Below are 24,425 nucleotides of genomic sequence, written 5' to 3'. Positions count from 1 at the left end.
GAATCACTTACAGCTTTTTTTTAATGAAGGATGTGTCAGTTTTACTTTTCGATTCAAGTGGCTGGTGCGATGAGATCCAAGCAAACAAAGTCTTTCAAAGAAATTGTAATTTATTTGAATAACAATTCTAAACTGAGTAGGTGAGTTACATATAGGCAGGAGAACTGATTTATACATTGTGTCACTAATCTAAATCTTGCTATACACCCCCCACCCCCACCGCCAGGCTGGGTCAGGACTAGGTCACATAGGCATGACCTGTGAAATACAATAGGTAAATCAGGTAAATATAGCCATATGAGTTGTGGTTTTGACCCCCTGCAAGCAGAAACAGCGTAGCTGGGATTCTTTATACATCATCTTGCAAATACCAGGTTTAGAAAGAACGTCTAGTACCACAAAATACGACTTCAGACAACGGTCTCCCTATAGAAAATATTTTGAACAGGTTTCCAACATATTACAAAAACATTCTTATGCAAAAAACAACACCAAGAATATAGGCCTACTATGTCTACGGAATGTGAATATAAATTAAATAAGTAATAATTAAAGTATAAGTAACATTACTATGAATATGAAGAATGCCAATAAAAAGAATCATAAAGAATAACTGTGACCTTCTTTACCCCTTTGTATGCTCCGGCTTACACAACAATCACAAGACATGATTTATTTAGCCATTTTCCTTTGCGTCTCATTCCATTTCCTGTTTGTTTGAGTTAATAGTTTCACTTCCCCTGTTACTTATATATAAGCCACTCACAATAAAGACTTGAACCATGAGCGAACTACACTTCCTGTGTCAGTGTCATTCTTGGTCCCTGGTACCCACTTCTGTGCTCCATTGCTCAACCTTCTCAAACTATATATTTTAACAGTTGGGTGCTCGTCCGCATGGGGTTCTTCCTGTGAACCGGGAAAAGTCCAGAGACTGAGAAGGATAACCAAAGCGTGCTGCTGTTCAGGGAAGGACCTACATTAGTAAGTGTTTTTGGATATTTCTTAAAGGAAATACAGCACTTACTTATTAATAATGAGTAATAATATATAAATGTATATGGAAAAATAAAAGTATAACAACATTGGAAATGTGCATAAAAGATTTAGATTTCTCTTGTTCTAAGAAAGAATTGCATTTCAGTCAGCAATGGTCTGCACAGCTGTGGGAAGAACTGTTACATGAACAGAGTCAGGTCCCAAATCTTCACTGAGCAGTTTGTTTATACGTTGCATATAAAGCAAAAGCAACACCATCATCCTGGATGTTGCCCACCAGAGGGTACACAAAAGATGAAGACATAAAATCAAATCATTTATCCCTGAACATGTGCAAAATAACAAATTTGTAGTGTAACCTTAAATGAAGAAACAGTGCAGCTATCAATTTACATTTATTTTAAAGATGAAAACACCTAGCTCAAAAGAAGAGCTCTTTTAGAGTCAACATAAATGTGAAATAATATGAGAGGAAGAGATGTATCTCCCCTCCCCCCGGAACGCGGACGGACACCTGCTTGGGAAGGCCTTCAGCGCATGTTTTTGATGTTTGCATCGCGAATAAGACTAATCGCGCAGATCTATGCATCGTGTAAAATACCCGTCAATTTGGTGATCGTGCTGCAAGTCATAAACATATTAAAGAGCAATTGACAGCCAAAAGGGCGCCACTCCTGGTGCGAATTGCCCCTCGTTGTCACCTCAGATTGTTTAGGCAATCACCACCTAATTGTTGAAGAATGTAGTTCCCAACCCCCGTGCATTTGTAAATTCTATAAAAATCGCAAAAAATCAGAATGTATCAAATTCTTTGCTTTTTTTGTGCTTGCTAATTTTTGTAAACTTCCATTTAAAATAATATTTTCTTTAATAAAATCTATTAACTACATATATTAATAATAGTAGGCTAAAATGTATTAAGACTATTGTCTGCATCAATATAGGAAATTTGAAATAGGCTAATTTTACTTCTTTGGTTTGAGTAGACATTTAATTGTATTTTTTTTTTTTTTTTTTTTTTGCCATGTAGCCTACTGTGTGTTTATGTGCAAACTAGTGTGATATCCTCCAGGAACTTCTGGTGGGACAACTGCAGCACAAACAATATAGTACGTTTTTATTATTATTCACAACATTTTAAGACATTGTGAGAAGAGACAGAAGTCAGAAAGAGCTTCATTACCAAGTATGTTTACACACACAAGGAATTTGAGTTTGGCATGTCAATCAAATGTAGAGATACGAATGAGGTTATGCAAGTTCACTTTTTATTCAATGTTTAGAGATATTATACTTACATCCTTAATCTGATTGGAAGCATGGCATGATTAACAGGCCAGAAGATTAATGAAATAACTGTGATACATGGGAATATTGGGGAGATTCCAAAAAGAAGGAGGAGCACAGGAGCACCTGCGATAAAATATTTGGTCACGAGCTGTATAAAAGTGTGAGTTGCAAGTGTGATTGTTAGATGTTCTGCAGGCTTCTCGGCTTTACTGTCTGATAAATAAACTCTGAAAACATGTCATCTGGAACTTCTTGCCTTGAGAGATTTTTTGGAAAATGGTGAAGACTTTCTACAGCTACAACAGTAAGTATATTGTACAAGAGTCACTCTCGTTTCTTAATAAACTTAATAATGAATTTAGCTCATTGGTGCATAGTGCCGAAGAGAATGCAGTAGATTATATGCTAAACAGTCAGAGCAGACTTGTGGAGGATATTGTTTCTAAATTTTTAAATCTTAAACTGAAAACCACATACATGATAAAAACTTTAGTAAGAGCCAGTTGCATCAAAATCACACTACAGATATATATTTCACATGGTATGTTAATTTCAGTATGAAGATCTCTCTAAATTTAAATTGTGGTTTTTGTCAAAAAATAATATATGATATGGACATGAAAATGCACTTTATATGGCATTAGTTGTTTAATAATATATCATTTGCAGCATTGTGGCTGATAAAACCAGCTGCTGATGCATTATTAGAAAGAGAACTTCATTCTTCATCGTGTTGTGGTTTTGCCTTAGGGAGATTTTAATGGAAACAAAGAGGCCTTGTTGTATCTAAAGCAAATTCAAACAAGCTCAGTAGTTTCCTATCATCAGAAGTTTGAGTAAAGGTTCATGTTGGCACATATGATGCAACAAACAACATATGATGCAACATTTGATTCATTATGAGGCTAGTTTAAGTTTAAGGTGCACCCAAAGAGTGAAGCTAAAAAAGAGGAAGTTTCAAGAGCGTGGAGATAGGAGAAGTAAAGGGAGGATGCAAGACGTATCCTTTTTATATACCCCTATAAGATACAAAGAACATTATGTTCAACAATGTCGTTCATTGCATCAAGGAACAGAAGGGCTATTTTAAATCAAACATAAGTTTCAAAGTTCAGTATCAATCCAATCATATCATGACCTTCGAAATAATTTTAGTCTGTGGTTTCTCAACCCTTCCTCCCCCCTTTAGGGACTAAGATAATACCTATTACTGGCAGCTGTTTAGAGAAAAAGTATAAAAGGGCACATATATCTTCAATATTTTAAGCTCCTTGTATAAAACAGACTCAACTTAATGCTTAGTTAGATAATAATGTTAATAACATTGTTAATATTGTATATAGTAATGTCAATATCAGTGTTAATATTAAAATTACATATAAAAAATAATTCATAAAATATTTCATAATGCATATGATATATTTGGATATGTAAATTCTCAAAGGTCGATTCACCACACACCCCTGTGCTTTAATGCATCACAGGTTATTACAGAGGACAGCTACAGCACTAACTAAATGACTAACAGCCATTCTGAACAAACTAAATTCTGAAGTGGTGGGCGGAGGGTGTGTCTTAAGACAGCTCTTCTTTTGTTATGCTCTGGCATTTACACAGCATGGGCTTGAACCGCAGCTTCAGAAGGCGAAGCGAGTCTCATCTGCTCTCACATAACCGCTGACAGCGGAAATGGATGCGCGTTTTGCAAGTTTGATGCGTTAAAACCAAGAGTTTCCAGGATTCTCATGCGGATTAAATCTTTGTTGTGAACAGAATAAGTTTGGAGATCTAAAGCGGACACGGAATCGATGCGGAGATGTAACTGTATATTGTGAGTAATGAACTAGTCTATACAGATTTGAAAACTTGCTCGAGATAGATGTGAGAGGATGCTCAAAACGCGTAGTTTGTTTTTCCGGAAATATTTCTGTCTTTTAATTCATAGTTGTTGTTTTAGTGCGCTGCACAAATTTCTTGCCTTGTTCTTCATCCATTATTTGTGCATTGCCTACACAGTAGCCTACATTTGCAAGTTGCAAAAGAAGTTTTAACAGACTAGTATCTGTTTTATATAACTAGGACGTATTTTGATAACAAGTAAATTATTCTATAGTAAATAGTTAATTAAAAGCAGTAGGTTAAGTGTTTATTAGATGTAAGGGAAAGCGATTTCTGTGCCATTCTTACTATTCGGTGCCATTTCAGCTTGGTAACTTTCCATAATTGTTTATTTTATTCAATTTTTTTCCATGATGTAATGATTTTATCTGGAGAAGGGCTTGTTACACTATAAGAAAAATATATTGGTCCAGCTCAGGATATTATTCTTTAATAATTTTTTACAAAATCCCTCAGAGATGCAAGGACCAAATGTCCACCCTGTTACAGGACATTCTCATCTCATTTAACAAGTGTTTTGAATGCACAGTTATTTTAATATTTACACTTTCTAAGAGCTAAAATATCCCTCTCTTCACTCTGCAAATGTATTTTAACACTTATTTTAAGTGTTCATAATCGGCATTATCTTGAAAAAAGTTGTTGTATTTTTGAGACACAGCATAATTTCAACAAATTTCTTTTAGAATAAAAATACATTTAAATGGAAATTTGGAACCATTTCAACATTTCATTTTACAATTTCATTCCATACAAGTAACCACAAATATATGCATAGCATTTGTTAAACTTATTTTAGTAATATCACAAAAACATTGAGGTAACAGGGTGGACAGAGGGGGAATGGTGAATCCCTGCAAGCAGCATTGTCCGTCACACGAATGAACCTATGTGTTAAAATAAATGTATTTTAACTAATCATAGAGATCTGAAGGGGTTATCTGATTATCCTGTTGGGCTGTGGAGCAGAGACAGGTATACCCGGGAGCTCAGAAATGAAACAGACACAAGTGGTGTGGGTCAATCTAGGTTCAGTTTATTGGTTTATGCGATGCATATATATATAGAGTCAAGAAACGATGATTCTATATATATTTGACTCTATGTATTGTGAAGTAGGAGTGTTATTGGGGGATAAGAATATGTATATGGAGGTAGTATGTCTTATGATGGTTGTGTTATGTCTTTTTACAATATGTTTAGTCAGGTAGGAGTAAAACAGCAGGCACAGAGTGTTCTGCTTTTAAATCTCACACTTAAAATTTAACTGATGAATTAAATGAGCTGAGAAATATGACAATATTGTAACCATGCCTTGTGTTCCATTGGGTTAATTGGCTATTTAAAACTAACAAAACATGATTCAGTTGTTTAAGTCAGTTCTTTTGGTCAATCTGATGACAAGTCATCCATGCTCCGAATTGTTTAGGAGTAGAATGGGATATTTTTAACACAGAGAAAGGAAAGAGCGTCCCATTCGGTTCATTTAAACCAAACCTGCAAATACATACTTTTAGCGATTAATTTTTTTTATTTTGGACACATCATGATACATACTCAAGACAGGAGTAATGGCTGCTGAAAATTCGTTTTTACCATGACAATAATAAATACATTACATTTTTAAATTTATTAAAACATAATTCTTTTTTTTCATAATAATAGGCCCAAGGCCCCCTAAAATATAGGTGCTACTAATTGGCTTCTTTGGCATTACTTGTCACCATATACTTAGGCCTACTAGTAATTTAAAAATAAGTACTTAACTTATTAATAAAAATAAATGAAAGAATACAGGATAAAAGAGGTTGTTTTGCAATAATTGCTAAAATGCAGTTGAGATGAGGATGCTTGTAGTCTGCATATAATATGGAATTAAATAGGTTTCTTTTATGAGCTTTCACTTTCACATGACATAAGAGCAGAAGCCACACACTGTACTAAAAATGAACACTGAACTGTAGTTAGACCTCATTTAAGGTCATGACTGGTCACAGCTCAGAATAAATAGGAATTCAGGGAACCTATGAACTATGAACAACAGCTGTCAGTGTTTGAGGGTTGGTTGCAACAGCTGTGTGTAAGTAAGCATATGTGCAATGGAAAGGGGCACCAAGTTACACCCTATACTAAATATTTTTGCTTTGTACTATTACATTTTTTTCTCTTTTATGAGTTTAGGGCTGTCATTCCTTTATTGTCATACATTTAGTGACATTTATTTTTGGTGATATTTTAAGGTTGCAGAGATATCATAGCCTGGATTTAGAAAAAAAATCCCATTATAGATCACATTTAAATGTGAATTGAAATTTAAAGATGAATGAAGTGAACTCTCATTTTAGGTCCAACATCTCATTAAATAAACATCTACTGAGATTGCATACATTGACTAAAATATGTTTGTTAAAGATGGAATGTGTAATTTAGTGTGATGCTTTGAGATCCAGTCAGATGAAGATAAAAAGCTAACTTTTATTTAATATTGAATAACTGAATGACAAATCAATAATACATTTAAACAAAATGCGAATCAAACTTTGTTTGTGGGGAGGTGAATACAATTTCCAAAATCTGAGCATAGTATCTTGTCACCGAAGCAATGAACAAAAAGGCCCCTTGAGCATACAAAGCAGAAAGTGTAACACTTATGAGATCTAAACACTCTTTATACCCTTGCACTAATCAGATAAAATAAGGGTAAGCCCCTACATCATGTACATTTCAATGTCATGCACCCTGTGACTGAGTTGACGTGACCTTTTGATGCTGCATCTGATCTCATTTTTGCAAACCTTTGCAGCAAAAGAACATCTAGTACTTTGTGCAGAATGTGTGAAATTCTAAGGAAACATAACACAAAAATAATGACATCCATATTCATATACATCTTTGCATATTATGCTAGGACACTTCATCTTTAGTTGTTTACCCTAATTGATTCTGTTATTTTCTTGTTAATCACTGTGAAGCTGTTTTGACACAATCTGTATTGTATAAAGCACTATAGAAATAAAGGTGACTTGATTTGACTTCTAGGTTATTTCTTAGATTTTCAAATTTTATGTAACCTAATTTCTGTATTTTTTGTTTAGAACCCTTATTGAATAACTCAGCATAAGAGCGACAGCAGCAGCCACTGAGGAACCATTACCATGCAGGGATACACATGGAGTTCAAATCAGCATCCTTCAACAAGGCACCAAGATTGGCCTCCACCTCAATACCAAGAACGACTTCCTCCTCAGTACCAAAAATGGCATCAACCTCAGTACCAGGAACAATTCCCATCTAAGTACCATGCTGTCAAGAATGATCAACCCAATGCGTTCCAGGTACAGCACATCCCCCAACTTCAAAACACATTACAGACAAGATTTTCCAATGGACAACAAGAGACTGCAAATCAGTGGAGCACTTGCTCAGGCAGTGTGGACCCTTCTGCTTTTCAACCAAAATCAGATGGATATAATTGGTTGAAACGGACAAACCAGATCCATCCCCAATACCCATTTGCAGCCTCCAACACACAGCAGCACTGGCAATGTCATGATTCCTCTCCACAGAACTACAGAAACACAGGCTGTAGTCAAGCTCAAATGTACCATGGCAGCTCTGTGGGTAACAGCAGGGGTTGGAGTTCACACATTTCCAACAATGGCAGCTCTTGTTCCATGAACAACCAGCAACAACTTCAGTCTCCTAGAATGGTTCCTCTTCATCATCACCATCACCATCATCATCGACAACAACAACAAGGGTTCTCTAGACAATATTCAGGCAAAAAACGAAGACGCCACACACAATACTCTTCTCGGGCCCATAACAGTGGAGTCCCCCAAAAATCTCAGAGGAGAACTGAGGCCAATCATACCTCATGCAACTCTACGACACCACCTTCTGGAGCACAGAGCAATGTTTCATTACCTTCCAATAACATAAACCAAAGTCCTGTTAACCAGAACCAGCCAGAACTGGGGTCAAATGCAGGTCCAATTGTATCTGCGACCCAGTCTCAGAATAATCAAAATGCTGAACATCAGTCTCAGGGCACAAGCAATGAGACATATAAAACTAATCAGACTTCTCAAATGACACAGGCCAGTGTAGTCCAGCTTCAGTCCCAATCTAGAACTGAGTTTAACTTGTCAGTTTACGCTGACTCAGTAATATATAGATTACTGTGTTCAAATGACAGTAAACAAGCAAATAATCGGCAATCAGATGAAATTGCTCAGCAGAACACTCGTCCAGAACAGTCCGAAGTTTGTGCAACCAAAAGGACTGACAATCACTCAAAGGAACCTTTTTCTGAACCAAGAGAACAATGTACAGTTGAACCGCCCAGTAAAAGAATGAAGTATGTTGTGTTTCAGAGAGACTGTCAGAACAAAGAAACAATAGTGTCCAAAGACATAAGTAATTGTGGGGTGCAATCTGCCCAACCTGGTACCCATCAGACAAGTAGCAATGAGAACAGACTTAAAGGAACGAGCCAACACAACATAGAGTACAGTACGAACCCAGCAGACTGTCTTGAAATGGTCTTTGCATCACAGAAAGCTGCTCAGCAAACTCACAAGGCCATTGCCATCGTTCCACCCATTTCCCACCACATCTCAAAAGCTGCACCAATGGCTGATACCAGCCCAAAAAAAGCTGACAGTCCACTGTTAAAGATTGATTCTGTTTGGTCACATGTTGAAGAATCTAACCAACAAAAAACTGTAAATGACAAGCTGTCTGAATCCTCCTCACAAATGGCTCAACAGGACAACAAAAGCCTTGAAAATGTGACTGCAGGCAACATGGCAGACCCTGATACAAGCTCTGCTAGCCCAGTTGAATGTCAAAATGATGTGCAGCAAAGTGACTGTGATTCAGATGATCCTTCATTTGACTTGTCCAGTGTGCCAGTGATTGAGTACACACTGGAGAAACTGATGGAGTTAGTGAAGTCTATAGAGATGACAGAGTTATCGGCCGGATATCCTGAGAAATCTCAGAGCATTTTACAAAGGATCTTGAAACTCTACTGGAACGGGAAAGCTTCCAATATGTTGGAGCCTTTGAAATCATTTAGAGAGGCACTGCAGTTATCCATAGAATATGCAAAGGATTATGGGTCTGTGGTATTTAAAAGCATCGAAACTGAAAACCTGAAGAAGCTAGCTCATTGCGACATTCTCAAACATGAGACGTATTCATGGTCAGAGGAGTTCAGATCTTCTTGGTTAAATGTTGATGGACAGCCAGCTGATATTGAAAAGGTGCTTTCAGAACCACTGTTGGATGACATAACTGTGTATAAGGCAACATCACTGTCATTTTCAGATAACACTGTTGTCGCTTCAGCAAGTTTAGGTGTGAATTCCCTCACAGACAAACCTGAGGTTTCATCCAAAGAGAAAAGTGTAAATCCAGACACTTGCAGTCCAACAGATCTTTTCATACAAAAGACGGGAACTGACAGGGGGGAAGTGGCTGTGGAAAACAATGGGCATTCGTATGTAGTGCTGAGAAAAGAAAGTGAGAAAGAAACATTCAAGAAGCAAGAGGACATCAATCAAAACCAAATTTTTAACATAACACCTTTAGACATCACACCTTCAGCTGAAAGTTCTACAGAGAAACTTACAGACCTCAGCAATGCAAAAGAAGTATTCAGACAAGATCACAAGCAAACACGTGATAATGTTTCAGATTCACTTTCTCTGAGTCCTGGAGACATTGTTTCAGATGGTGTAAAAATCTCTGTGGTGTCTTTCTCTACTGAGACTCATTGTAGCTCCATGGATACATGGCAGGTAGAAGATATTTCTGATGATGAAAATACAGGCAGTAAAGAGGCTCTGAATAGCTCCTCAGACACCTGTCTTGTAGAAGATATTTCTGATGATGAAAATACAGGCAACAAGGAGGCTCTTAATAACACCTCAGACACCTGGCTTGTAGAAGATATTTCTGATGATGAAAATACAGGCAATAAAGAGGCTCTGAATAACTCCTCAGACACCTGGCTGGTAGAGGATATTTCTGATGATGAAAATTCTGGAAATAAAGATGTTCTTCTTAATTCCTCAAACACCTGGCAAGTGGAAAACATCTCTGATAATGAGAATCCAGACAATATGGACACTCCTAGTAACTCCGCAGACATATGTGCGGTGGAAAATAAATCTACTGATGAAAATTCAAGTGATGATTCCTTGTTTATGGGAATCACGGTGCTATCATCTGAAGATGCTAAAACATTTTTTCAACAGCTTGAAAAGGAACCTGAATGTACCAAATCCCAATCCAACTTTAAGTGCCCAGATCTTATAGTGTGCTTTGATGCACCCAGTCAACTTAACCAGGAGTACAACAAAGCACATACTTGCTCTCGCTGTGGTACCCAAATTGTGAAATCCAGTTCCACTAATGTGACAAAGACGGACAGTGATGCTGATCTTTTCTGCCTCCAGTGTTGGGAACAAGCACCAATGTTTGAGCTAGAAGAGGAGCCATGCTCTCCTATGACAGATGAGGTTAATCTTCTGGGCTCTGCTGCTAAATCAAATGGACTTGGTCAAAATGATAGTCTGCCATGTCTCAAGTTGGAAGTCAATGAGCCAAATGTGGCTTCAACAAAGGAATGCATTGCATATGAAGGACTGAAAGGACAAAAAAATGATTGTCTGGTAAAATCAGACCTGGGGGGAAATTGTGGTCCACCATCTCTTAAAATAGAAGTCAAGGAGTTAAATGCACCCAATGAAGAATGTATTGCGGATGAAGGACTGGCAGGACAAAAGAGTGTGGTTTTGGTAAAATCAGAACAGGGACACAATTGTAGTCCGCCGTCTCTTGAACTGAAATTCAAGAAGCCAAATGTTTCTCCACTGGAGACATGCATTGTAGAGGAAGGAGTGACGGGACAAAAAAGAGTCAGTATGTTAAAATCAGAACTGGTAAAAAAACGTAGTCCACCATCTCTTGAACTAGAAATCAAGGAGCCAACAGTTGCTTTGACAACAGAATGCATTGCAGATGAAGGACAAAAAAGTGACAGTGTAATACAATCAGAACTGAGACAAAAATGTAGTCTGCCATCTCTTGAACTAGAAGTCAAGATGCCAAAAGTTTCTTTTCCAGAGGAATGCGTTGCAGATGAAGGACTGAAAGGACTTAAAAGAGACACTGAGGCAAAATCAAAAATGGGACAAAATCTTTGTTCACCATCTCTTGAACTGAAAGTCAAGGAGTCAAATTTTGCTTTACAAAAGTCATGCATTGCAGATGAAGGACTGATAGGTCAAAAAAGTGACTGCATGAGAGAATCAAAAGGACAAAATTGTAATCCACCATGTCTTAAACTAGAAATCAAGGAGCCAACTGTTACTTCAGCAGAGGACTGCACTGCAGATAAAGGACTTGCAAGACAAAAAATTGACAGTATGGTAAAATCAGTGACTGAGACGATGTCTGAAAATCAGGGCTCAGCTGAACGGGAGCTAACCAAGATTCAACCAAATAAGCAGAAAAATGAAAAAACTGAGAAAATTAGAGTACCCAAGCCCAAATCGTTCACGCAATGCAGCAAACCATTTCCAAAGAAAATTGCATTTTCCAAGCATAAGCTAAAATCTGGTAGCACTAGTACTGGTTCTGATGATTATGTGCTTTTCACTCCAGATATTATAGTTAAAAAGAACTGGCCACAAAAGAAAAATCAACCTGGTGTATCTGCAAACAAACGCCGTAGTGGTCAGAGTCAGAACTGCAGTAAAGTGAATAAATTCAAAGAACACAGGAAAGAAAGACGAGATAATCCTGACAGAACCTCAACAAACCATAGAGAAAACCTCCAGACAGTGACAGAGAAAGTGTCTGGTCAATCAAGTGACACACCACCCCACGGATCCGAAAAGAAGCTGGAGCTGCATGGTATTCTGTTAGTGAATAAAATGAAAAGAACTGAACCAAAAAAAGTGAGATTTGATTTATATGGGTCCAAAACAGAAAAGCAGTACTATGCCCCAGAGCGGCATTTTTCAGCCCCTGCTACCTTAACAGTCTCTGATTGCAAAGACTATGCCGATGTGCTTTCTGCTAAACAAAAAGTTCACAACCAATGGAGTAGCACCTTCATACCTAAAACAAAGAAGACTTGTCCTCCCAGGTCACCACAGGAGGCCTCACCACAGAAGAAAACCCCACAGAAACCTCAGGACCTCTTAAAGTCAAATATGAGTGCACTAAGAAACCATTTGACTCACAGAGCCAAGCTATTATACAGCAGTGAAAGAGAGACAGGTCACTTAAGAAAACCATATTTTCATCAAAAGCTTACGAAATCACTAAGTAGCTAACATGTGTCCAAGTTGCTTAATTATTGCTTATATTTACTTTAATATGTTTACACATAATAGCTGTAGCTGAAATGTGTGGCAGCTCTCTGTTGATGACAATGTTGAATGTTTATTTTAGTTTTTTATTGTTATTGAGAGTTAAATGGAAAGTTTATTTTTTTAAGGGAATTATTGTTTGTAATATACACAGTATGTGACTGTATGTCTTTGATTGCAGCCATTTTGCAATGTTATTTTGTAAGTATAGTTTTAAAATGTTTTTTTACTATTTGAAGTACTTCTGAATGTTGTTGCATAATGTAAAATATAAATATATATTTGTATTTAGAAATACATGACTGGAAAGTTTACTGGAAAGGCCTTTGTGTCACTTAATACATATTGTAAATGACTTGTTCTGTGTTTCAAGCTTCTTTGGTTCTTTGTTATTGCAGAAACATTTAATGTGTTAGAACATTTACCACAAGATCAGATCACTCATACTTTAATCACTTTATCATACAATTATGATGTGTATGATTATTCATTTAATAATTATTTCATTTTCTAATTTAAAGTACAGAAAGGTGTAGAAAAACGATGCAGTAAGTGCGGTTTCAAAATAAAGTGGTGTGCTTTGAAATACACACACACACATATATAAATATATATATATATATATATATATATATATATATATATATATATATATATATATATATATATATATATATATATATATATATATATATTATAGCGATTTTTTAGATATAGATTTTTTAAAATGTTTAATTTAACAAGATTAATTACTAACATCCCAGTGTTATTTTGTGATATTCATATAACCATATAAGTTTATATTACAAAAGGCTAGCAAATAGGGAATTTAACCTAATAAAAAAAAAGTAAAAAAAAAAAACCACAAGTAAAAGGTTGCATTCAGCGAAACTCTTTATTGCATTGTATTACTGCCTTCAATAGGAAGTCTTCATTATTGAAACTCATTCAACCTCCTACAGGGAGAGAAAGATTGCAGAAAGAATCGTTACCTATAACCACATTACCTAACTGCAATTATAGTATAATTCTCTTTTATCTATAACGATAAGCATTAATTATAATGCGCTTCATTTCCAAGAGGTCAAGATGCGTTAAAATGTCAAAAAAAAATGATGTAATTTCTTCAACATTCTGGCAAGTGTGCTTGAGAAAAACTAAAATGAATGGGCTTCAATCCACATTTCTCAGTTCTTATAAAAGTCTTTGGGAGTGTCGCAATTCTAGTATTCGTCCACCCTCTCCAAGCTTCAGCCAGCTCAGTTACATCCGGTGCAGTGCCGGAAGCCATTTTTGCGGCATTACAGTGGAGAAGTCACCGGAGACGGTGATATTTTACACTCACTTTTTAAAAGTGCTTCCCTGGATTACTGTGAATGAGTCCCAGTGATGCATAGGATTTCTGGATGAACGGTAAGTAATACAGCATTTTTGTGGACAATAGTAATTATTCTGAAAAAAAATTGACTGCTGAATTTACCTACTATACTTTGCAAATTCATCAAAATAGTACTTTACATAAACTAACGAACAACATTTTTTTCTTAACTCATAATTTCTGAAGAATACCTACAGTATGAGATCAGACCTAGCTATAACACAGTAGGCTATGTGGACTGTCCCACTACCAGTGTCAAAAATTAACTTTTTTTAATCTTAAAATTACCGAACAGTATTTGCCTGAAATTGATTTGAAGAGGCATTTAAGAGCATTACGAGCACTAGTTTTTTCTAAACATACAAATACATTGCATAATACTATAATGATGAATATAATGTAGAAATTAATATAATGTAAAATATCGAAGGTCAGACAACAGAATAAAAATGAAGGAATTTACTTAAATATATTTTTTTGTTTTTATTTCAGGAGTACCCTTTACAGTGGTGTCTCCAGTGAGCTGCCTGACCCTGGCCGAGCTGTATTAGGTCTTTGTCAGCACTACATCCCTTTTGTTCACCACAGTTTAGGATGTTCAGTGAGAATTCACTGGTGGATTCCGCGTTTGGAAAGGTTTAGGCTGGGAGTGTGTTGTCATACCAGCAGAAACAACCTGCAACATTATTCACCATCAAGATGCCCCATCGCCGCCACATCTGCCACTTGACCCATCTGTCTGCTTGTTTGTCCATAGAAAACGTAGAGTTTTTTTTATAGACACAACAGTGTTGTACAGGAAATGTTTAAGACTTTATCAGATTTACTTATATATACATGTTATATTTACATGTTTGCATTACCGTAGTGAAGGTATCAGAGTCATTTATATTTACATGATTGCATTGCCAGTGCAGGTATCAGTCATGTCTGACATTGTGAGATTCTGTTTGACCCCACGAATGTCTAGGAACATTGTGTGCCTGCCTTCTCTGGATGTATTCTAGACTATAAACATTAGTCAATGACACGTGTATCTGATTATTGAAATGAGGTTATTATGCTTGTCCAGCTTTTATTTTCCAGACTGACTTTCACTTCTGCTTATGCTATATATATGCAGCACCATGTATAATAAAGTTGAGCTTAGAATGAAGTGCACCATTTGTGTCTCATTCTTTGGTCCTGGGTACCTGCTCTCCTTTGCTTGGTAGCCCAACCAGAACTTATATTTCGGATCTCGGCAAATAGAATACTTTTATTCTAACAGACACGTTTGCATTATCAAAGCAGGTATCAAAGTCATTTATATTTACATGTTTGCATTGCAGGTATCAATGTCAATTATATTTGTGTGGAGGAAATTTTATTTCTATCTGAAATATTAATATTATTATTAGTATTATTTGCTTCACTGTACTAAAGAGTGTTCTTTAGACTATCTCTGTGCTTTAGACTATCTTAGTGCTTCAGTATGCTTGAGTTTTTGATGAGCTGAGAGATAACATGAAATCTATTTGTGTATGTGTGCAAGACAAGTGTGTGAGACAGAAATGTTATTTTAGTTTCTTAGACGTCCTGGCTACTTAGAAAATGATTTGCATTAAGTTCTTAGAAACGCATCTGGAGGACATAGTTAGGCACCTTAAATGGACATATGTTGAATATGCATTATGACTGGATGAGATCAAAGCATCAAGATTTGATGAAGGGTTGGATTATGATTTGATGAAGGGTATAAATGCTGAGTTGGGGTGTTCTACAGCCAACCCTGAATGACTGTATGAATGTAGACTTTTTCCAGCAGGAAAATAAAAATTCAAAAGACTTTTGTCTCTTACCTTTAATTGAAATGGAATATTGCCAGGACAATTTACATGTTTGCATTGCAGGTATCAAAGTCATTTATATTTAGATGTTTGCAGGTAACACTATCAAAGTTTATATTTAAGTTCACAATATGACATTGCAGATAACACCATTGTATCAAAGTTATTTATATTAACATTTTCTACATTTGTACAAATAAGTGCAAATTTATCCATCCACAATTTCTATAGGCTACTATTATTTTAATTAACATATTGTGTTGTTCTATTGTATTGAAGAGTGTGAGTAGCTAAGGGTATAAATGAAATCTGTCTCTAGTGTTTACTCTTCAATGCTTGGCTTGCATTAAGGGCGTTGTGCTGAACATGAGTAGATATTCATCCGGAATAAGGTGGGTAAAAGCCCCTTTAGCAAGAGACACAATAGCTGCGTCCCAATTCATGTGCTACGTCCATAGTTGCCAAGTCTGCGTATTATACGCAACTTTGGGCTTCTTTTTTTGTAAAGTTACGTGAAAAAATCCCGGGTTGCGGGTTGCGTTTTTTTGGGCTTATTTTATAAAATATGGTTGCTTGTTAGGAAAAACCTGACAAGCAACTTCGTTTCTTTTCATTTATGTTCACTGTATTCGCCAATGCATTGACTGACACTCTGTCTGCTCACAGTTAATAGCCAATCAGTGCAAATATATAAGCGCTGAAGCATAATTTGCCAAATATTCTGCCCCCTTCTCAGACGCCTTTTTTTAACGTGATTTTTCTTCAATGAGGAATTGGAGAAAAATCACATTCAAAAAGAATGTGCGTGACGCTGTAGCTAATCCAAGCAATGATAGTACAGTAGATGTAGAGGAGTGGGATGACTTTCTTTCCTTTATAAGGCAATGTTTTGTATTAATGGTTTGTTATCACTGTAATAAAAACAAGTAGGCCTATAGTATATAGTAGGCCTACTAATACTAAGAGTATATTTGTTTTTTTGTATTTTATATTTGGCCTTTTCCATCTCTCCATTCCTACTCTGCTCACAGGTGACTGGAGATGAGTTTTGTTCCATGTTTTGTTGCAGTTTGCTGATTTTTGTAAAATAACTTATGTTTTTGCTTTTCAGATAAAGGGGTAATTTCAGTTTAATATGTTGCAGGCTCAGCTATTGGAAATAAATAATTGATAATAAATAATATTGATGATAATAAATTATAAAAAAAATATTAGGCTCGTTTTGGGCTTGTTTTTGAAGCTGCGGTTGCTTATTTGTCTCGTCCTTTTTTTTTTTTTTTTTTTTTTTTTTTTTATGGCTACGTCCTTTGAAGGCCGATTGCGTCACGGCGGCGCGACAAAGACCGTCCCAAGTCAGGATGCATCCTCCGAAGGCTGCATATGATGTCTATGGAAGGCTGCGTTTGAAGGCCGATTGCAATTCGAACGCGACTAAAAATGCGCCCTCCGTTTCTCAGGCAAATGAAGGATACATCAGATGGATCCTTTGCAGTCCATCCTATCCCAGAATTCATAGCGCAGCGGTGGCGACGGGACTTTTATTCAAACAAAACAGCGGGTGATGGTTCTGTGGCGGCCGATGAATACACTTAGAAATGTAAGTATTGTGTTTTAATGTACCCAAATAGCTAGTGAAACACATGTTAAAAGTCAGGAGTCTTAAAAAATGTGATCAGATTCATTTGTTAGGTGGTCTGAAGCAAAAGTTCTTGTATTTATGAAATTGAGGGCTGAATTTTATCATTCCTGGACTTGAGACAAAAACTCAGCCATTGTGGATCTGTAATATATCCACTAGGACTGCTTGTGTTCACAACAATTAGCCCTCACCCATATATAATGCCCACAACAATAGGACAAGCCTATAAGGCTACTTAATAATCAGACAAGTCTTTCACTTGTGTTTTTATTTTATTCCATTTTTTATTTTATTATTTATTTTGTTGCAAGATATGTCCAGAAATGTTTTAGGCAAACTTGATGATCCAGAAATATGATTTCTGAAGTATTTTGTATGCACGTCCTTCTGTCATATTTTCTAACCTTAAGATTGCAGCCCTGTCTTAATAGTTTTCTTTCCATTTTCTCTTCTTTTAGGACAGTTCTGGAGAAAATGGTGCTTCTGGGAAACTTGAAAATGAAATGAATGAAGTTGTTTATTACTTTTGTAATTTAAGTTATTTGTAAATGAAGCAGTCATTTCCGTGCATTGGTTTAGTTGAAACTTGTAAATAAAAGACAAGATGTAGTTCTGGAAATTGTTAATTTTTGCAAAGCAAGTTATAATTTGTAAATGACAGAAATTCTTCTATACAATTTTTTTTTGCCTCTGAATAACATTTGCACATGAAAATAAATTGTTCTATATTAAAAGCACTTTTTACAACTAATTGCAAAATAACTTCAATATAACATCAGAAAAACAACATCAAAATTTTATTAACAATACATAAAACTTTTGTATGTACACTTTCATTCAGCTGAGCAGTGAGACCCTGGTGCTGCTGCTGGACCTGGACGGGCTGCCAGAGAGAGTACTTTCAGTAGCTACTATTAGTGCATTGAGGAAAAAATGTATGCATTGAAAACCTGAAGTGTTATCCTTCATACTGTAATGTACTTAAGGTGTGAAGAGTAAAAGTAGCTTATGTATTCTGCAGAAAAAAACTTCATATATGATGGTTTTTCATTAATATCACTGCTGCACCACAGTTGCATTTTACTTCTGAATATGTTCAAGGTTGTTACATTTAAAATACTTTATATAGGCCTAGTGTTGGGCACTTTACTGTACAACAGTGCATGATAGTGTAAAGGACCGTGTTTTTGTATTGTAGCTGTCCTGTGTGAAAAAATAAATACATAACTCAGTAGCCTTCTTCTCATTTGTATGTGAATACTCAAGGAATGTATTTCATTACACTCCACACTTTGTTATTTATCAGATGAAACGAACAAAGTTTATTGCTAGAATATTAACAAACAGTTGCTACAACTGTGAACCATATTAAGGCTGCCGTAAGTGAACTGTTAATATGCAGCTGCATAAAACTAAACAGGGTTGAAAACCTGTTTAAATATGTTCACCATGGTCCATTTATGTACATAATAATCAATAATACAATAAGCAACATAAAATCACATTTTGGTAAGATATAAGTCATTTAATCGCTTTATATTTTTTCAGCATTACAATATTCAAGTCGAAATCCAATACTTAAATTCAAAGTATACATTCATGTGGTCTTTGAATTGGGACACAGCTAATGTTTGGTGAAACTACTGTCTTCGTCCGGTAATATTTAAACTTAACGAAAGCAATAACCAGAATATGTTTTATATTTTTATGTTTATAACAATACTTGTTTAGAAAATACTAATTTGGTGCACTTTGCAAGTGTTGAGGTTTAAATTACAGACTATTTAACTGATAGTAATAAATGCTTATGTAAAAGACCAAAAAATAAGAATGCCTTAGACACAGTCTCTGTGGTACAGAGGATTGTTCATCTTTGGGTGTGACAGTACTGAATCAAATCTAGCAAGTTTTAAACTTATTTGAGTCACTTAAAATTAGATTAAAACTAGATAAAAACTTAGAAAACCACAGGTTTTAGCTGAAGCCCAGTGGTGTGTTGGCTGAACATGTGACTTTGAACCACGGTTCTACAACAGACACGTGTTCAAATCCCATTGAAGCGATTAAATCTTTTACTCAGCCTAAACCTGCCTAAATCTAAACAACCCTAAGAATAAAAAAGCACAAACCTAAAATCGCTCTGCCTCACTGGTTAAAGACTTCACTCTCAGACAATAAAAAGTCCTGGTTCAAATCTCACTATTGCTTACTTTAAATCGATCTCATCCAACAAAGTCACTCAAATGCCAAACCACAACGTGAAATCCATGATGGCTTAGTGGATTAAAAACATGTTTTTGAAAGACGAGCCTGCTGGCGACGTGGGTTCAAATCCCACATAGAGCTTCTTTCATCTTGTTTATTGGGAAATCACGGGTATTAACAGTCAAATATTAGTTCCTTCAGGTGCTCCAGCAAGAGACCTGTGGCTCGCAGGTAAGAGCGCTGCCTCACGGTTCAGAGGTTGCTGGTTCGATCCCAGCCAGGTCTCTGCGATACGAGTGAATGGAGGAGTGTGTGTGAAGGCGCGCCTGAAGAAGGGGGATATCAGTACGGTCTCCCCCTGGAGCTTCCAGCACTGTGACCCGCAGCGGTTATGCTTTTGCATACACTGAAAAAAAATAATAAAGCTGTATAAAAATTCTCATCCCGCGTCCCTTCCCCAGCTACTTAGGTTCCCATCATTTGCTTTTCAAAGGGAAGGCCCTTCAGAAAGTAAATGATGGTAACCTACATGTTTAGTGCACTAGAACACACATTCACACACGAGATACTTCACCTGTCCACGAGCAGATGTCCATCATTACAGTCAACATCTGTCCACACGTCCAGAGCTCTGCTTCCAACCAACAACACATCACTTATCTGAAGAGTCGAGACACAAATACACACATTATTAGACACACTGCACATCAAGACTAAAAACTGGCAATACAAATAGAGAAATATATTAACGATGCATATTTATAAATCACTGCAGACTCTATTATACTTCTGTGATGCTGTCTCAATCCGTTTCATTCAATCTACTGTTAGTTTCGGTTTAGTTTTGATGATGCTACTAATTTAATTTCTTGCAGGTCACAAAAAAATTAAAAATACAGTGAAAACACTGAATAATACTAAAAACAATCTTCCCATCCGAAACAATCCCTGATCAACAAAATATGAGAGCGGGATTATATAAACATCGCGAGCAAATGATTCAGTGTTTAGTCACAACATCAAATTTAATTTATTGCATCATGCTTTCAATTTTTTTGCGATATATATTTTTTAAACCAATAAAACAGCGTTTGAATTGCTGTGCTATTATTATGACAGTCAGAACTGGAATCATCAGAGCTTCACACAACACCTGCTGCACTATCAACAGAGACAAACAACGCGATTCCTCATTATTACACTTTACGATTTCTGTATTATGGAGATTGATTAAGAGATTGTTTACTAATTGTGACGACTAACGCTACCGGTTCATAAACAGCGCGTGAAAGATCTAACAAGAGAAATTTATGCGGAAAGTTACTCACGGGTGAGTCGCGTCACATTCGATCCCAGCGTTTTATCGGACCGTGTGTCGGTTTTATTTGCAGATTAGCTGAAAAACATGTTAAACTGACCTTTACAGCTGTCATCTGCAGGATCTGCACGTTTTGTTGTTGTGACTGTCATCAAGCGTCATGTTGTCAAGCAGCCGAAGGCGTCAGACTGAAGCCGAAACCCGCTTGCGCCGCCTAGTGGAGCGGATGCAAAACCGCACTTCAGTTTCTGTACCAAGATTACATTTAAATTATTTACCTTTGAACGTGAAAGTCTTGGTCATCTAATTTCATGTATATAAACAATGAGAACAGAACAAATTCCTGTTAAAGTTCATTAGACTCAATTTGCACCGGTGTAAATAACAAAAATCACCACAGGAGGGCCTGCTTTAGCTCCTCTGACTTTTTTTGCATATCAATTTATTTTAGAAGAAGGCCACAGAACAAAATCACACACGAGCAATGACCAAAAGTACCACAGGAGGGCAGTCATTAGACTCAGCTCAGAGTGGCCTCATTAGACATGCTGTGGTGGTTTTTGTGAATTACAGTCGAGTGTAATAAACTGGTTTTGCCCTCCTGTGGTGGTTTTTGTGCATTACACTGCTGGAACTTCTCATAATAAATGCTAACGTGAAAGACCAAAAACAACTGAACTCAACACAATCTCTGTGGTACGGTGGATGTCTATTCACCTTTGTGGTGTACTGGGTCAAATCTAGCCAGTTTTAAAGTGACATTTATCACTTAAAATGAGATTTACACTACAAAGAAGATATAACGATAGTAAACCGTCTCTTTTTTCTGAAGCACAGCGGTGCAGTGGCTAAACATGAGCCTTAAACTCGTGAAGCTGTGAAAGGGATGTGTTCAAATCCCACACAGACACTGAATGTCTTTTGCTCAGCCTAAACTGACATTAAAATAAACTTAAAATCTAAATGACTGTAAAAACAATAGAAGAGTGACATCACAGCTTCTGTGGCTCAGCGGTTGAAGGCTTTGCTCTCAAACATGAAAGTTCTGGTTCAAACCCCATAATTTAGCACAAATCTCTGTTCGAAATGTTCATTATTTCCATACACTCGGTGGCTCAAGAGATAAACTTTGTGTTGGAATCCAGGAGATCGGAATCCAGATATCACGATTGCTTACTTTAACTCGATCTCATCCAACAAAGTCACTCAAACGCTTAAACACAACGTGAAATCCATGATGGCTTAGTGGATAAACACACATTTTCTGACTATGAGTTTGTGATGGAGACATGGGATCAAATCCCACCTCAAAAAAATCACATACACACCTTACTCCATCTTGTTTATTGGGAAATCACGGGTATTAACAGTCAAATATAAGTTCCTTCACGTGTTTCAACAAGAGACCTGTGGCTCACAGGTAAGAGCGCTGCCTCACGGTTCAGAGGTTGCTGGTTCGATCCCAGCCAGGTCTCTGTGATACGAGTGAATGGAGGAGTGTGTGTGAAGGCGCGCCTGGAGAAGGGGGATATCAGTACGGTCTCCCCCTGGAGCTTCCAGCACTGTGACCCGCAGCGGTTATACTTTTGGACACGCTGAAAAAAATAAATAAAGCTGCATAAAAATTCTCATCCCGCGTCCCTTCCCCAGCTACTTAGGTTCCCATCATTTGCTTTTCAAAGGAAAGGCCCTTCAGAAAGTAAATGATGGTAACCTACATGTTTAGTGCACTAGAACACACATTCACACACGAGATACTTCACATGTCTACGAGCAGATGTCCATCATTACAGTCAACATCTGTCCACACGTCCAGAGCTCTGCTTCCAACCAACAACACATCACTTCTTCTGGAGAGTCAAGACACAAATACACACATTGCATATATATATATATATAAAAAAATCTAATATTAAATAATAGTTAATAAATGTAAGGTAACTACATAGATTGAATTCCTAAACAGTGTAAAAACATTGCAGAGAGTATTATCTTTAAGTAATGCTGTACCCTTAATAATCTTTTAGTTCAATCTGCTTTTCTCCCTAGGTTATTTCTTAGGCATTTTAAATATAATAAATGTGCATATACATTTACACATCGGGTTTGAAAAATATTTAACATATAAATGCTTCGACATAAACTTCATTAAGCTCGATAACCACACTTTTAAAGCAGCAAGAGTGTCCAGAATCACAAAATTATTGTTAATAAAAGTGTTAACTGGTCAGAGATAGTTCGAATATTACTGAAAGTAAGACTGCAATTTCAAAAGTGACTAACAACACGATTCATTATTTGTTCACTTTATAATATTTATATAATATAATATGCATTCAAAGATTATAAACGGTAAAGCAACAAATATTAATTTATTTGTTAGTCTAAAGGTCTGACAGTCTGTGATAAAACTAGCTGCTCAATAACAAACACATTTTAACATGATTTTAGGTTTAAGACCTTTACGAAATTCAGGTTTCGAGGCTTTTAGTCCAAGTATGTTCGCTTTGTAGTGTCCATGTAGACATTTTAAATGCAACAACACATTCAGTCCATCATTACATGAATCTAAATGATCTGACAAAGGTGCCCTGCTATGGCATATCTTACATACACATGCAGAAACTGGAACAAATATTTGTACAAAACATAACTACTGTTATATAGTGCATGGAGGACAACACAAGTTCACTTTAGACAGTTACTTACAGGCGAGTCGCGTGACACTCGTTTTATCAGACTGTGAGTCGATTTTTGTTTGCAGCTGTGCAGAAAAATGTGCTGTCAAAGTGACATTAACAGCTTTTAAAACTAAATAATCTGCAAGATCTGCACGTGTTGTTGTTGTGACTGTCATCAAGCGTCATGTTGTCAAGAAGCCAAGGAAGTCAGACTGAAGGTGAAACCCGCTTGTGCCGCCTCGTGGAGCGGATGCACATCTGCCGCATTCTGCAGCTGTAGATTTCAAGACTAGATAAAAAAAGTTTGTAGACAAACTTTAAGTTGGATGAAAAAGCCTAGCCAGTTTTAAAAGCTTGAAGGTTTTCAAAGGTTTGAAATAGTTAAGTTTTAAATAATTTACTAGGTTTTAAAAGCTAAAATCCAGCTAAAATCAGCTCATTAAAGCGAAAACCAGCTAATTTAACAAAAAACAGCTAACAAAAGCTAAAAAAAAAAAAAAATCTAAGTTAAGCTAAAACCAGTTAACCCAGATAAAACTATGGTCATTTAGCGAAAACCAGTTAAAACCCAGTTAAAGCCAGCTCAAACAATAATAATAATAAAAAAAGCTAAAACTTGCTTTAGAAAAACCAAGGTTAAAAAAATCCCCAGCTAGATATAAAAGTTTGTAGAAAACTTTAAGTTGTCTTGAGAAAGCCATAGTCTGAAAGTTTTAAAAGCTTGAAGTTGTTTAAAATTCAAAGTAGTCAGTGCCTTCCTTAAGGACTGAAGAAATGGACTGAAATGATCATCTCAG

General features: G+C 36.4%; 1 protein-coding gene and 1 long non-coding RNA gene across 4 annotated transcripts; both read left to right on the top strand.

Moving 5' to 3' along the window:
* The first annotated feature begins 791 nt into the window (after positions 1-791).
* On the top strand, positions 792-12,931 carry LOC109063642. 3 transcript variants are annotated; one of them, XM_019080675.2, is made up of 2 exons: positions 792-984; positions 7,284-12,931. In XM_019080675.2, the coding sequence occupies exon 2, from the start codon at positions 7,344-7,346 to the stop codon at positions 12,540-12,542; it is 5,199 nt and encodes a 1,732-aa protein (XP_018936220.2). In that variant the 5' UTR covers positions 792-984; positions 7,284-7,343; the 3' UTR covers positions 12,543-12,931. The 3 variants fall into 3 exon arrangements, with proteins under 3 accessions (XP_018936220.2, XP_042594803.1, XP_018936219.2); XM_042738869.1 differs by lacking the exon at positions 792-984 and adding an exon at positions 2,039-2,593; XM_019080674.2 differs by lacking the exon at positions 792-984 and adding an exon at positions 2,611-4,120.
* A 370-nt stretch (positions 12,932-13,301) lies between these two features.
* On the top strand, positions 13,302-15,109 carry LOC122139229. The gene is made up of 2 exons (XR_006156100.1): positions 13,302-13,991; positions 14,449-15,109. It is a non-coding gene; the product is annotated as an uncharacterized LOC122139229 (long non-coding RNA).
* Positions 15,110-24,425: the final 9,316 nt, after the last annotated feature.

The sequence above is a fragment of the Cyprinus carpio genome, chromosome A4 (assembly GCF_018340385.1).
Source record: "Cyprinus carpio isolate SPL01 chromosome A4, ASM1834038v1, whole genome shotgun sequence".
NCBI classification, from domain to species: Eukaryota; Metazoa; Chordata; class Actinopteri; order Cypriniformes; family Cyprinidae; genus Cyprinus; species Cyprinus carpio.
This window is presented reverse-complemented; position numbering and strand designations above follow the sequence as displayed.

Bases quoted from the DNA above. Each gene is read 5' to 3' on its own strand.
- LOC109063642 (XM_019080675.2), top strand. From the start codon at position 7,344: ATGCAGGGATACACATGGAGTTCAAATCAGCATCCTTCAACAAGGCAC.